Genomic DNA, 17,281 nt, shown 5'->3' with positions numbered 1-17,281 from the left:
GCGTTTGGCGACGATTGGCTCTCCTTTGTGTTGCCATTCAGATCGGGAATGGGATTCACGGAATCGCTGTTGAGAACGTTAAACGCGAGTTACGATCTGGGAATACAGAATTGGAACGAAAATGAAAAATGGGTCGATGATACGAAATTTCTAGACACGAAACAATTTCTACAGCAAAACGAAGATATGGAAATTGATGAAAAGGACGGGTTCGGTAAAAAATATGGATCGCCTCTTTCGAACGAGGGCAGAAACACGGGATATTCTGATGAATTAACAAAAACGTCTTGGATCACGGAACAGGCTGAAGACAGACACAAAATACAACATCCTGAATCACCAGTGAAAGAAGCAAGTAAAGATGGTTCAGGTATAACCGAAGAAAAATACGAAACAGATGCTGGATCACCGATGAAAGACACCGGAAAAGATGGTTCAGGTAGAACTGAAGAAAAATATAAGGAAGCTTTTGGATCACGTTTGGAAGAAGCAGGAGAATATGGTTCGGATACACAACCGAATAAAGAACACTTGATCAAAAATGACGAACATAGGAATAAATACGTTAATTACGGTGACATGAAAGTCAACGTTGACATAAAAAATGAAGAGACATTATTCGATGATATTTCAATCGATAACACAATGAACAGCGTAGTGGGAAGTGATAAACTCTCGACTGCAGAACTACCTGTGAAAATACTTCAAGCACACGATAAAACGAACCGAAATAAACGACCTTCGAGCGATAAATCGCTTTTCATTTCGGATCCGTTTGTTTTGCGAACGAAGTGGGAAGACGATTCGAGACAGGAGAAAAAGGATAAAGAATCGAAGATAGTTGATGAATCAAGCTCGATGAAAGTGGATCAAAATATGCAAGGCGGGAAGTTAATTAGCAACGAAATACAGGACGAATCGCATCAAAATGTAAAATCTAGTTTACAGGACGGGAAGTTAATTAACAAGGAAACACAGGAATCGTATCGAGATTCAACGTTCCCGAATGATGAATCAGATTTTAATGAAAGCGTCGATATTCTACGCGCAAGGAACAAAATGGATGAAAAGATGATATCGATGGAAAAGGAAAAGTCGATCGTGACAACGCAAGAGAAAAAAGATTCTTCGGAATTAAAAATACCGCAATTGTTAGATGAATCGTCGGACCTGAGAGAGCAGATGCAGAGATGGCAAAGTCTGTACCAGGGAAATGAGAAGAATCTTTCGTTGAATTCCTGGCGTATCGACGGATCCCCGGCGACAGACACTCGCAAAGGTATTCAACAGGAATATGATAAACAGAAGAGTGCAGCTGAAACATCAATTCGCGTCGATGCAAACAAACGTGGCCGTGTGAAACATCGCGAGCGTATTGGAACGAAATCAACGTCTACCGAAGAGATGCGCGCTGAAAACGAGGAACGAAGAGAATCGTTGGATCGCGATGGGCAGCAGAGCGAGATGGAGGGACGAAATGTTTCATCGGCAGATCGCGCCGATTATACGGTGGATTCTGATGAAAATGTTAAACTCGAACGGACACCTTTGGAGGAAAGAGAGGAAGCGATAGCTGATGTGAAATCTCGAGAAGAGAAGTCCGATGTGGGGAATTTAAAAGAGAAGAAGCACGAAGCGGAGGATCCTGAAACAGCAGAATTCGAGTTTGATGTAAATAGTAACGAGTTTGAGATAGAGAGCTTGAAGAATACGGAATTTAAGATGAAATATTCAAGGGGGAAATATTCTACAGAAGAAAATTTAAGAATGCAGAAATCCGAATTAAGGAACAAAGGGGATGTCGAAGGAGACGACATAAATAGAGGAAAATTTGGATTAGAAGACGTAGAGAAAGAGGAGTCCAAAGAAGAAAGTAATAAAAAGAAGGAACATGATATTTCAGGCACGAAGAAAACAAAGTTTGAAGTTGAGAATTCGCAAGGGAAGAAACTTCGGTTACAAGATGTGAATGAAGGAGATAAATTGGAGTCGAAAGGTCTGAAAAGGAAAAAATTTGATCCGGAAATTTCAACGAAAAGAAAATTTGAAGCAGCAAGTTCGCAGATAGGTAACGTAAAATTGAACTTTGGGCAGTGGGATGTAGCAGGGCAGAAATTTGAGTCGGAAGATTTACAGAAGAGAAAAAGTGAAGAACAAAATGTGGACAATGACAAATTCGAAGCAGGGGATTTGAAAGAACAGGAAGTAGGCCCAGAATATGAAGGCGAAACAGAGTACGATCCGATAGTAACGCAGGAAAATAAATCTGGGTCAATGAACGTAGAAACAGAGAAATTTAAACAGCCGGTTGAAGTATTCAAGTCACAGTTTCGCGAAGACAATCTGTTACTGACTTCGGATGAAGATTCAACGAAGAACGATAAAAATATCGAACAGTTTGCTCCTCGTGACACACAAATAAATATAAAACAAGGGAAGAAAATTGTGCAACAAGACAAAGAATCTTCAGAGACAGAAAACGATGAATTTAATAAAAATGTCGGGGGAATAAATAAAAAGCTCGAAGAGGACATAAAGGAACATGAAACTGACGAACACTTAATCGTTAAGGTTAAAGACGATGAAATATTTAAAGAAGATCCCTGGAACAATGACGTTACGTACAAGTACGAAGACTTACATGCTACTCGTGACGACGCGTTTGAAATTTCGAATAAAGAAATTGAATCGAGAAAAAAAGAATATGAAATAACGTCTGGTAAGCAATCTTTGAACGTGGATGAAGAACGTGGAATAACTGAAAATAAAAGTAAAGAAAATGAGCAGGTTATTTCGTACGAAGGAGCAATACACAAAGATACAAGTGCTGATAAAGCATCCGGAGGTATATATAAGCTGAAAGACGATCACATAGTAACAAATAAAAGAAAATACGAAGCAGATATGACGAAAGGAATAGGGCTATCGTCTGTCGAAGAAGGAACGAACGAAACGAGTAGCAAAAATGAAGAAGAACGTGAAAAGTTATCTTTGAGTAAAGAAATTCTCGGTAAGAGAGATTTCAAAATAAAGAGTGATACTTCCGTAGATAACGATAAAAAAGACGTAAAGTCGAATCAAATATTCGATGAAAATGCGTCATCGATGGAAGAAAATAACGTATTAGTAAAAAGAACGCAATTACAAGCAGATCGTACGTTATCAGGAATAACAGACATTGCAGAAGAGGGACCATTTGTAAATGCTGGAATTCACGAAAAGAATAATAGAGCTCGTGTGTTATCAGCAAAAACAAATACCAAAGAGAAAGAACCGTTTAACGATCCAAGAATTTATCAAGAAATTCGTAACACCGAACCATTGGGAAATAATGAAAAACATATTATACGTACGAAAGAAAATAAACCAAATAAATTATCGGAAAATCAGACTGACGGGATAAAAACATTAAACATTGAAAACAATCAATTTTCCAATGACAATATTATTATTTCCAAGAAGGACAATTCTGCGAATAAAATTAATGAAATATTGCAAGAGTACGAGAACAGTGAGAAAACATTGTTACGAGATTCGGAGGTAAATCAAGCAACGAACCTGTCGAGTATCAGTACTGCAACAGGAAGTCCCACAGATCCTCAAGGAAACGACGAATCCTCTATCGCGACTATCGAAGCACGCGTTGCGAAACTACAAAATGAAAACGAAGAGCTTCGCCCGAGCGGAAATGACACGTCTACAACTCCTGATGAAGATCGAATCGAAATTCGCGCGAATTTCGGCGAATTAAATAATATAGATGTTCACGCGCTTGGATATTCTGATAGACTTAAGGAAGATAATAATCCTTCACCTGCAGTTCACGAAGTATCTTTAGAAGAAAACGAACCTGGAAAAAATAAGGTAGCGACGTTCGGAGGAGTGTCGAGTGAAAATACGCAAGAGGAAGCTAAAGAAGGGAAAAAGGAAATTACAGAAGGTCTATTAATTTCAAATAGCAGTGCAAGCAGCGGAGAAGAATCGAAGACAGCGAAAGAAACACACGTGATTGGTAGTACCAAAGAAAAATATGAAACACAAGCAGCGAATGATAATACTTTGGAGACATTGAACGAAACAGCTGATCAATCGGTTATTGATCTAACTGGATTTTTAAGTGATGAGTCTAAAGAATCTTCGTCAAAGGAGAGGCCAGAAGAAATAGGATCTGTATTTTATAATTCAAACGAAGAAAGTAACTTCTCGGATGTACATATTACTAATCCTCCAGTTTTCATTGATAAGACCGATCATGAAACTATCGACCCTGATGAAAGCAGTCAGAAATATATAAAGTCTGATCGCGAAAGCATTAACGCTGCATTAACAAAAGTTGAAAATCTGGAGAAGGAATATTACGCGAAAAAGGAAAGAGACGAAGCCTCGAAATTAAATTCAAATATCGATACTTCAACCGAATCATTAATTAAAACGAAGGAATTAGATGTTCTAGGGAAACAGAAAGATAAAGTAGTGGCAAATGATGTAAACTTGGAACAAGCGACTGAATCATTCTCGGCTTGGAGTTCTAAGTTCTCCGGTAATAGCGGCATCTCCGGAGAAGATAATATATCATCGACTGCAATTAATCAAGGATCCGAAGAAGAAACGGAGAAAGAGGAAATAACGGGGCGTAACACGGCTGAAGATCATTCGTCTAAACACAGCGATTTGAAAATGATTAGTAATTTGTCAGTTATAAGCAGCGGCAGTACCGAGATAGGAGAAGAAAATGAAGAAAGAAATTCTACGATAACAGATGGAAAACTGGACAGTGGAATTGGACACTGGACTGGAAATCTTTCGAACGTTGCTAGATTATTAACAACTAAAAATTCTGCAGAAATTATGAATTACTATAAAACCGAAGGGAATGGTAGTAATTTTGTTGAATATGAGAAAATAAATAAAAGCGACAAGGAAGATCGGACGAAAGAATCAGAAATCGATATATCTGAAAGGAGTAACGAGTCTTCGATAGGTATTACGCAGAAACAAGCTGCAACGACAGGGAAAAGTAGATTAAACGACCCGTACGCCAAAGAAACCGAACAAAAAGCTTCTTTGAACGAAAGTGAATCGATTACGTGGGATTTAAATAAAGAGAAAGCGCCCGTACAAGGATCCAACACGAGCATCGAGGTGACTAAGAGTAATGATGCCGCCAGAGAAAGTAAAGAGTCATCACCTACGGCGAACACGCTAAAAATGTCGAAGAATAAAGTTTTCTTGTCCGATTTAAGCACCGAAAGTTCCCAGAAGAATGACAAGTTGGAGAAGAAGCAACACGAAACGTCGAACAATTCGAGTTCGGGTAAAACGAGATCGAAAGAAGATGAAATTACCAAGCTCCATACAAAAGTGAATGACAAGTACACGGCGCCATCTGCAGAGCGGCAATTAATCGAAAACGAAGTACTCGGAGCGTTCTCCGAAACGAGTACTCAACCTGCTTTGAATATCAGCGAAGCTCGCTCTCCAGACATGCACGAAAATACAATTAAATCTCGTTTACTTGAAGCAGCCACGCTACGTCCACTTAATTGGACCGATAACGAAGGATACAAAGACCCACTGGTCGAAGCTAGTCGGTTACACAAAGAAACTCTGAGCACTGGGACTTACGATCCTGACACTATGCATTTATCCAAATTAGATCCTGAAAAGAAATTATCTGAAATAGTAAAAGTGTCGAATGAAAAAGTTAAAAGTTCAACAGGCAAGGTAGAAAATATTTCGAAAGAAGGAGGATATGATATCACTTACAACAATATGAAAAGATTGGGAGGCGATGAAGAAGAGAAAGTAGCTGAAAATATTTTTAATGAATTTAACGACATTTCTGTCGAAAGCAATAATGAACATATGGGAACAATAGAGGACAATAAATTTATGAACAGTATTGCGGACACGTCATATGCAAGCGTGTCACTTAACGAAAGTGACTACAGGATAGACGGCGAGGTAAATGCCAAGAGACAGGAAAACATGGATCTTTCGCACGAGAATGATCTATTAGGCGCGCGACAGAATGAGAATATAAAAAATACTGATATATTGGATCAAAAGCATGACCTAAATGAAAAATATTCAGAGTTGGATGTTAATGACGAAGACTATGAACCAAAGATATTAACCATTACAGAAGCTACACAAGATCACGATAATTTGTTGAAAAATAGTAAACAAGAGGCGAATCCTCTACTGAAACTTCTTTTAAACAAAGCAAATGATATAAAAAATTTGAGCAACGAAATAAAAGGATCACATATGAGTGATAATAGTTCTGAGAAAAATAACGAATCTTCGGGAGCACGAACAAAAATCAAGCTTGACGAACAAAACACAGAAACATCCGAAGGAAAGGCAACTCAGGAATCAGAAAGTTACGAAGATAAATTACATCTATCTGAACAGAGAATATCACAGTCCGAGGAGAATTTGTATGAAATATCCGAAGACGGAAAAGAAACACAGATACAGAAAGCTTTAACCGAAGCTGAAATAGCGGTAACTGAGTTGCCTCGAGTAAAGGAACAACAACAGAAGAATATCTTAGAAAAGGAGGAGGAAATGTATACTAAAGCGGTAGATAAGCATATTTCAAGTGAAAATCACTTAGAAGATCCTGATAGACGTAATGTTAGTTGGAAACAGTTAAATCCAATGGAAATTACAGATTCGAAGAGTAACGATGAAATATCATTAAAAGAACATTATAAACCAAAGATACAAGTCACATCAAGCAACTTGGAAGACATTGATTCTGAAATATTAATCAGATCTGATAGCAAACCCAATACGATTATGAATGATTTACGGAATAAATACAAAGACTTAGCTCTGGATATAAATGATCCACAGAAAATGACATATGATTCAAATATACAAGATGAATCGAAGCTAAATTCTAAAGAAGTGGGTCACTCTGGGACATCAATAAAATCTTATTATACATCCAATGTTACTGAAAATAACATACACAATCAATACCAAAACCCAACCTTAACAGTAACTGAGCCATTGAAATTGGATTACCAATCAAAAATACAAAAATTACGGCCCAAATCAGAAAATGATACTAATTCTAGCGTATCAATCGGATCTGGCTATACATCTAACGCTATTGCGAGTGATTTACACAATACACTCAGGGATCCTGCTATGAGTGTAAGTAACTCAAAGAATGTCATTCATGAATCGTATGCACAAGATGAATCGGGACTAAATTCTAGCGTATCAATCGGATCTGGCTATGCATCTAACGCTATTGCAAGTGATTTGCACCATACACTCAAAAACCCAGCTATGAGTGTAAATAACTCAAAGAATGTCATTAATGAATCGTATGCACAAAATGAATCGGGACTAAATTCTGGCGTATCAATCGAATCTGGCTATACATCCAACGCAATAGCGATTGATTTACATGATATACTCAAGGATCCAGCTATGAGTGTAAATAACTCAAACAAAGTCATTAATGAATCGTACGCACAAAATGAATCGGAACTAAATTCTAGGATATCAATCGGATCTGGCTATACATCCAACGCTATAGCGATTGATTTACACGATACACTCACGGATCCAGCTATGAATGTAAATAACTCAAAGAAAGTCATTCATGAATCGTATGCACAAGATGAATCGGGACTAAATTCTGGCGTATCAATCGGATCTGGTTATACATCTAACGCTATTGCAAGTGATTTAGACGATATACTCGCGGATCCAGCTATGAATGTAAATAACTCAAAGAAAGTCATTCATGAATCGTATGCACAAGATGAATCGGGACTAAATTCTGGCGTATCAATCGAATCTGGCTATACATCCAACGCAATAGCGATTGATTTACACGATATACTCAAGGATCCAGCTATGAGTGTAAATAACTCAAACAAAGTCATTAATGAATCGTATGCACAAAATGAATCGGAACTAAATTCTAGGATATCAATCGGATCTGGCTATACATCTAACGCTATTGCAAGTGATTTGCACGATATACTCGCGGATCCAGCAATGAATGTAAATAACTCAAAGAAAGTCATTCATGAATCGTATGCACAAGATGAATCGGGACTAAATTCTGGCGTATCAATCGAATCTGGCTATACATCCAACGCAATAGCGATTGATTTACACGATATACTCAAGGATCCAGCTATGAATTTAAATAACTCAAAGAAAGTCATTCATGAATCGTATGCACAAAATGAATCGGAACTAAATTCTAGGATATCAATCGGATCTGGCTATACATCTAACGCTATTGCAAGTGATTTGCACGATATACTCACGAATCCAACTATGAATGTAAATAACCCAAAGAAAATCATTTACGAATCATATGCACAAGATGAATCGGGACTAAATTCTAGCGTATCAATCGGATCTGGCTATACATCTAACGCTATTGCAAGTGATTTGCACGATATACTCACGGATCCAGCTATGAGTGTAAATAACTCAAAGAAAGTCATTCATGAATCGTATGCACAAGATGAATCGGGACTAAATTCTGGCGTATCAATCGAATCTGGCTATACATCCAACGCAATAGCGATTGATTTACACGATATACTCAAGGATCCAGCTATGAGTGTAAATAACTCAAACAAAGTCATTAATCAATCGTATGCACAAAATGAATCGGAACTAAATTCTAGGATATCAATCGGATCTGGCTATACATCTAACGCTATTGCAAGTGATTTGCACGATATACTCACGAATCCAACTATGAATGTAAATAACCCAAAGAAAATCATTTACGAATCATATGCACAAGATGAATCGGGACTAAATTCTAGCGTATCAATCGGATCTGGCTATACATCTAACGCTATTGCAAGTGATTTGCACGATATACTCGCGGATCCAGCTATGAATGTAAATAACTCAAAGAAAGTCATTCATGAATCGTATGCACAAGATGAATCGGGACTAAATTCTGGCGTATCAATCGAATCTGGCTATACATCCAACGCAATAGCGATTGATTTACACGATATACTCAAGGATCCAGCTATGAGTGTAAATAACTCAAACAAAGTCATTAATGAATCGTATGCACAAAATGAATCGGAACTAAATTCTAGGATATCAATCGGATCTGGCTATACATCTAACGCTACTGCAAGTGATTTGCACGATATACTCACGGATCCAGCTATGAGTGTAAATAACCCAAAGAAAGTCAGTTATGAATCATATGCACAAGATGAACCGGGACTAAATTCTAGCGTATCAATCGGATCTGGTTATACATCTAACGCTGTTGTGAGTGATTTAGACGATACACTCAGGGATCCTGCTATGAGTGTAAGTAACTCAAAGAAAGTCATTCATGAATCGTACGCACAAGATGAGCCGGGACTAAATTCTGGCGTATCAATCGGGTCTGGCAATACATCTAACGCTATAGAGATTGATTTACACGATATACTCACGGATCCAGCTATGAGTGTAAATAACTCAAACAAAGTCATTAATGAATCGTATGCACAAAATGAATCGGAACTAAATTCTAGGATATCAATCGGATCTGGTTATACATCTAACGCTGTTGTGAGTGATTTAGACGATATACTCGCGGATCCAGCTATGAATGTAAATAACTCAAAGAAAGTCATTCATGAATCGTATGCACAAGATGAATCGGGACTAAATTCTGGCGTATCAATCGAATCTGGCTATACATCCAACGCAATAGCGATTGATTTACACGATATACTCAAGGATCCAGCTATGAGTGTAAATAACTCAAACAAAGTCATTAATGAATCGTATGCACAAAATGAATCGGAACTAAATTCTAGGATATCAATCGGATCTGGTTATACATCTAACGCTGTTGTGAGTGATTTAGACGATACACTCAGGGATCCTGCTATGAGTGTAAGTAACTCAAAGAAAGTCATTCATGAATCGTATGCACAAGATGAACCGGGACTAAATTCTGGCGTATCAATCGGGTCTGGCAATACATCTAACGCTATAGAGATTGATTTACACGATATACTCACGGATCCAGCTATGAATTTAAATAACTCAAAGAAAGTCATTCATGAATCGTATGCACAAAATGAATCGGAACTAAATTCTAGGATATCAATCGGATCTGGCTATACATCCAACGCTATAGCGATTGATTTACACGATATACTCACGAATCCAACTATGAATGTAAAGAACCCAAAGAAAGTCATTTACGAATCATATGCACAAGATGAATCGGGACTAAATTCTAGCGTATCAATCGGATCTGGTTATACATCTAACGCTGTTGTGAGTGATTCAGACGATACACTCAGGGATCCTGCTATGAGTGTAAGTAACTCAAAGAAAGTCATTCATGAATCGTATGCACAAGATGAACCGGGACTAAATTCTGGCGTATCAATCGAATCTGGCTATACATCCAACGCAATAGCGATTGATTTACACGATATACTCAAGGATCCAGCTATGAGTGTAAATAACTCAAACAAAGTCATTATTGAATCGTATGCACAAAATGAATCGGAACTAAATTCTAGGATATCAATCGGATCTGGCTATACATCTAACGGTATTGCAAGTGATTTGCACGATATACTCGCGGATCCAGCTATGAATGTAAATAACTCAAAGAAAATCATTTATGAATCATACGCACAAGATGAATCGGGTCTAAATTCTAGTGTATCAATCGGATCTGGTTATACATCTAACGCTATTGCGAGTGATTTGCTCTATACACTCAGGGATCCAGCTACGAGTGTAAGTAACTCAAAGAAAGTCATTTATGAATCGTATGTACAAGATGAATCGGGACTAAATTCAAAAGAAAAGGCGGACCCTGATATATCAGCCGAATCTCGTTATACTAGCAATGTTGTTAAGAGTGATTCACATAATAAATCTAAAAACCCAGCTATAAGTACAAGTGACTCAAAGGAAGTGAGTTATGGGTCAAAAGTAAAAGATAAATCAAAATTCACTTTGGAAGAAGATGCTTACTCTGATATATCAGTAAAATCTTCTTATACATCAAACGCTAATAAGTATAATTTACATAATGATTACCAGGAACCAACTCTAATCGTAAATGACCCACTGAAAATGACTTACGGATCGAATATACAAGATGAGTCAAAACTCGATTCAAAAGAAAAGGCTGACTTTGGAATATCAGGCGAATCTCGCTATGCATCTGGCGTTGATAAAAATGATTTACATAACGAAAACCAGAACCTAACCCTAGTTGTAAGTGACCCAAAGACATTGACATACAAATCAAGTATATATGATGAGACAAAGCCCAAGCTCAAAGAAGATTCAACTAGAAAATTAGATTCGAACGAAGAGGCTGACTCGATTATGTCAACCGAACCTTACAGTGATTTACCTAGCGAATCTAATGATTCATCCATAAGCGTTAGTGATGAGTTAGCGGAAGTACTTTATAAATCAAATATAGACAATAAATCGACCTTTGATTCGAAAAAAGATGCTGACTCTGGTTTATCAGTGACATCGTACTCCATATGGAATACTATTAACAGCGGTTTGCATAATAGATCTAAGGACTCAGCTACAACTTTAAATGATTCGAAGAAAATTATTCACGAATCAAGTGTAGAAGACAATCTAAGGAATAAATCTAAGGACTCAGCTATAACTTTAAATGATTCGAAGAAAGTCATTCACGAATCAAGTGTAGAAGACAATTCAAAAGAGAATATCGATACTGACATACCGGTCGAATCTTACTTTACATCTAACGTTGAACATGATCTACACAGTCAATACCAGGACCCAGAATTAGTGGTACTTGAGCCACCGAGAATAAATCATGAATCGAAAATGTCAAAACACTCGATACACGATAAAAAAGAAGATACTGACTCTGATATATCGAACAAATCTCAGTATACATCAAGTACTGTTAACAGTAATTTACACAACGAATTCAGAGATCCAGCTCAAACTGACTCAAAGAAGAGTACTGAACGACATAATTTGAAAACTATAGCGAATAGTGAAAATATAGTAGAAAACGAATCTACTCAATTTATAAAAGATGGAAAAACACTTCCAATTTCTGAACTTCCTGATCAGTCCTCGTTATTCACAATTGTTGAAGAAAGACCAGAAGCAAATACGCGTGGGGTAAATGTGCTCTCAAATATCCCAGTGATTGGAGCTTCTACAGACGCACATCGTTCTCTCGAAAAGGAAGAAAAAAGCACGAAATCGAACAACCCCTTGTCTCGTGTTTCTGGAACGATATTATCCGGCCGAGACAGCGAAGAAATTCCAGACGCTAAATTCGTAAAGGAACTGCAACCTAGTTCGGAAAAGTTGGCAAAATCATGGGCAGAAATCGTGAATAAAAGCGAATCGTCCAGCCCTGTATCTTCGAAGAAGTTTAAATCGCATTCTGATGAAGCAGAATCTGCGACATCAGTGAAGTCCTCGTCGTATAAGATCTTAGATAAAGTTTTGGAGGCCGAAGATGCGAATAACAATTTATGCGACATCCTCAGATCTAGTTTCCTGTTTACACATTTTGAAGATGATGCATGGGATAACGAAGTTTCAAGCACGTACGATGATGTATCGACCGACGTGTTACCATCAAACGTGGCCAATGTGAAAAACAAAAGCTATGAATCTGCGAGTATGCTTCAGGTAAGCACAGCTGAAGAAGTTAATACGCTTGATGATTTTCATTATTCAAAATTTCAGAACAAATTTTATGTTATTAGCCAGCTGTGATTTTTCGGTCATTTTTAAGCCAGTTGTATTTTCCTAACGTTAAATATTTCTTCAAGTTTGGGCAAAATATGATAGAGCTATTGATATGCGCAATTTCTCGTTTCAATTTTATGTTAAAAGTTCTCTTAAGGCGTCGATCGTTAAAATAAGGAAAAGATTGATATATAAAAATCCGAAAATCGTAGTAAGATCAAAATCAAAGTTTCAACCGGAAAAGCCATAAATGAACCAGAACATACAATGAATCACAGAATCTACGATACGTACACTCTTTAAATTAAAAATATTATGGCAAAGAGTTTAGCTCCAACAATATTTTTGGTATCAAATTTTATATTAAGTAAACCAAGACAAATATTTCAAAAAATGACATTTCATTAGAGAGTAGCAATATTTTATACTTATAATATAATTATAAGCTAATACATTTTATATTTTCATTTTGCTTCTATAGGAATCAGATGAAGAGGACAAAGTGGATGTTTATATAGTGAAACAAACTTCTGAAGGGCCCGTAAAAATCGCACACGTAGAAAATATGGAACCACTCATCGTAACCAACGACGAGATTTCAAAGAATATTTACGATAGCATAGTTAATATATTCAACAGAAATCGAATCAAAAGTGGCTCGCCGGCTACGTAACAAACGATTCAATTTAGAATATTTGTTATTTCATATGCTTAGTACTTATCAGTGAGTTATCATAGTGTTAGTAATTTATTCGACAGACATGTATTTCCATCAAAGAATCAAAAATATAAGAAATATGCTCTCGAAATATTAAGAGATCGATGTCACATGTAAAGTTTGCACTTGTTCTCGTTAACGTTAATTAACGTTAATTAACATAACAGAGAAAAATATAGGTACATTTCGTAAGCCATTGAACACTTCTCATTAATTAACTAATTAAAGTATTAAACAATTGAAACATTAAGCAAAATCAATTGTGTTATTATGCAAAACATAGAATTGTAAATACATATATATGTATACATCAGTAATAAAAATTACCTTCAATTGTATGAAATTACTATTTAATTCGCCACTACCATCATAATATTTATATTATTATATTATAATAAAATTACATACAGACGCACATGTACATGTTTACGCAGCTGAGACTCGCTATACTTCTGACAGTGTAAAAAATAGAACAAAATTTCTTTCGGCAAAATTAAACTCGAACGATAAGTGACATCGACGTTTCGAAACTGGCAGAGTTTTACAGATTTGAAATCGTCTCTATATTTGTAGATAAAGCTATAAACGTTTTTGTACGTCAATCCATAACGTATATTTATAAAAACGAAATGAATACATTTAATTTCAATTTTGTAGAACTTATCGAATAAAAGGCAACGTAACGTGTAACGCAATATTCATCTGATAACGTTTCCTTGTCTTTCATACATGATTATTGTCTTGTTAGCAAAATTAATTATTTTCCTTATAAATATTCCAACAAATTATTTCAATAATTTCACACAAGTCAAAAGTAATTGTATCACAAATACAATTAGATTGTTTTAATTTCAATGAAATGTTCGACTCGGTAAAACATTTATCCATCTGCTTTCATTAAAATACGTTTTAAGCGATCGAGGGCAACGATCTGCCATATTATTTTTTTCTTTTTCTCTTTTATACCGAAATTACCACCATTTATCATGAGTAACGCGAGTAAATAGCCGTGAAAGAAGGAGGATAGACGATGAAACGATTACAGGGCGGGAGATGTGTAAATGCGAGGTAACAGCGGCCAGTTGTCGTTGCGTATTTCAAAGATGTGTTAGGCGCGAATCAATTTCGGGTCAGCAGTTTCGTGATCAGCAGCTGTGTGCGCTCGTTGCCCGTTTCAATGCGTTCAACGGGATAAACGGGAAAATTACTGTCCGGCATATTTGCATATCTCCGTAAAACCATCGTAGATTTATACTCATATTGATTCAGCAAAGAATATGAACATTTTCTATTAAAATATTAATTTATCTCTCTCTTTCTCCCTCCCCCCCCCTCTTCGTTTTTAGACACATATTTATGATTGTCTATATTCTTTGATTTACACTTTTATATTCTTTTTATTAATAATATTGTACATTTGTATACTCTCTTTACAATTCATACGAATTCACTAGTTTCTTTATTTAAAAAATATTTAAATTAAATCCTTTTAATTCATCGAGATTATTGCCTTTTGTGTTTTAAATATAATACGTGTTTTATTTCGTAGAATAATCAATTCAACATTGTTAAGTTTGTTTTTAATTTTGCGATATCTCATTGCATTGTTTAAAATCAGAATTCATCTCGTTAAAGGTTCTTTCTATAACATAAATTGTGTCAATATACTGCATATTCTCGCAATATTTTTGTATATTTCATAAAAATATTGTCTTCCCTTCTAAAGGATTAACCGAGAACGTAAATCATACTTTACAGAGAAACGACTATGTACGTACGAGATTTATATTTGGAAGAGAATTTCGAAAAATTTAATATCTTCTGCAAGCAGAAGATCGGATCAGTGGCCCCATTTTTCTGGGGAAAAATCAACAATAAAACATTTAATGATCGCCAGTGATAAAATTGTTGCTCGTACGTATTTTGCTCGTATTTAACGTATTGAGGTACAGCTCCAATACCGTACAATATATTTTATAAATAAAGCGCCGGTTTATTCCGCGACAAACCAAAAAAATAATAAACTAATCTTGATTTCGACACTTGGGAAGCGAAAGAAAACGTAGTGAATTTACATTAATTAAAAACAAGTATACTGTACAGAATACACTGTAAAACAAGTATATTGTACAGAGATTGAATCTAAATTAACCTTAAATCGTTCATAAATGTGACATTAATAGAAAACATGTTAAATTTAAATCGGGTATTTCTCGAAAATGTTCACAAGAAATAAACAGAACAAAAAGCTGAAACCTTTTACAACGGAAATCCATTTGTCGATCAAGCAAGAGTCTCCCCCGCAACGTTCCTCGAACGATCTCTGTATTCCAACCACGTAGCATCAACCGCTGTCTTGGCGCGAAAGTGTGTCAAAGATGTGCGCTGAATTCAGACAATACAGCCTCGAGAACAATGCCGAGAGGCGTTATTACAGAAACGTCCTTCAAATCGGATGTTAGGCACAAAGATTATCACGACAACGACGAAAGAGGACAAGCCTCGTTCTTCGAAGAAGGCATCCTCTCCCTGCGGTTCCATCAACGTCGCTGTACAGTGTCACGCAGTGCCTTGATCACACCCAGTTTCTACCTGCCATTCTCTTGGCAAATGCCAGTGGATGGTGTAGAATAGAAACTCGAAGATAAAGAGAGAGAGAGAGAGAGAGAGAATAAGACGAAGTTAAAACAACACAGATATGGCCTCTTTAGAGAAAAGTGGCTCTGCCAGCTGAAGCTTAAAGGGGTCATTGTGGTGAACGCTCAGCTGCATTACTGATGAATGATCCGGAAAACGGAAAGGTGAACAGGGTTCCCTTCGCCAGAGGTATGTGTCCGCTCGTGCCATCCAACGAAACTTTCTTTATGACTCTCGAGGCAAGTACAACTTCATCATAGGCTGGGTCGCCTGCGGGGACCACGGCGAAACTTTGCGGTTCGTTGCTCGGTGCATTCGTGGCCGAAGCGTTTAGCGGTGGAATGACTTCTTGCGGACAATAACTGGCTGGTCATTTAACTTTGCTTGTTGTTACGTGCGCGTAGCGTGTTCAATATCGGCAACAGGGAGTTGTTACTTCGAGGTCCGTTCAATTAGCTAACGTTCTTTTCGCAAACCACGTAGACGGCCAGAAAATGTAACGTAGCGTTTCGTGAACATAGCACTAGGCAGAGAGAGTTATTAATTTCGCGCTATTAATCGCTGGCCACGGCTCAGAACTATGTAATTTTGTTACGTTGCCCTTTAACGGGTATTAGGAAGACAGCTGGTAGCGAAATGCTCCAGTGACGATGCGTCCGTTGTAAACAGCCCGGGAAAAATTGGGTTCAACGCCGTGTGAAAGTTTGAAGTTTACGCGTCGTAGAAATTTCGAGTTCGATAAATACTGTTATGTGCATTTATGCCCTAATGATTGTAAAAAAATGTATAGCCTGAATATTTGTCGTTTTACAGATTCACAGTTTTCAAATATCTACACTAAGATTGCGGTAAAGGATTAATTTCCAATCTCGTTATAACTCGACTCGTGTCGAACCTCACGTTCGATTTATACAAGTCACCGCAAAATTTCATTCGTCATTCGCGCGCTTACCTCGAAATCTGTGAAGGCTTTGTAAGTTAGGATCAAGCAGCCACCGAAGAATAGACAGGTGGCCAGGTTTCTGGTATCCGCCAATGAGGCGACCAAAGGAACAGATCCCATCTGCCAATCGTGAGACAGCGTTGCTGGGCACAGTAGTAACCAGCAATTCAGAGCCGCCAGATAGCAGAATGTCAATAATCTGGAATCAAAAAGAACGAATGGTTCTCTTTAACGATGTC

The 17,281-nt window shown here is 37.0% G+C and overlaps 1 protein-coding gene across 4 annotated transcripts in view; it reads right to left on the bottom strand.

Moving 5' to 3' along the window:
• Positions 1-17,281, bottom strand: part of LOC126915074 (protein O-mannosyl-transferase TMTC1-like) — a 269,186-nt gene that overhangs the window by 49,967 nt on the left and 201,938 nt on the right. For all 4 annotated transcript variants that reach the window (XM_050719431.1, XM_050719427.1, XM_050719429.1 and 1 more), the window contains exon 7: positions 17,052-17,241. In XM_050719431.1, coding sequence (XP_050575388.1) covers positions 17,052-17,241 — 190 coding nt within the window. The remainder of the gene's footprint in view (positions 1-17,051; positions 17,242-17,281) is intronic.

Source organism: Bombus affinis, chromosome 4, assembly GCF_024516045.1.
Source record: "Bombus affinis isolate iyBomAffi1 chromosome 4, iyBomAffi1.2, whole genome shotgun sequence".
Taxonomy (NCBI): domain Eukaryota; kingdom Metazoa; phylum Arthropoda; class Insecta; order Hymenoptera; family Apidae; genus Bombus; species Bombus affinis.
The sequence above is the reverse complement of the archived record's forward strand: the minus strand, read 5'-3'. Positions and strand labels throughout refer to the sequence as shown.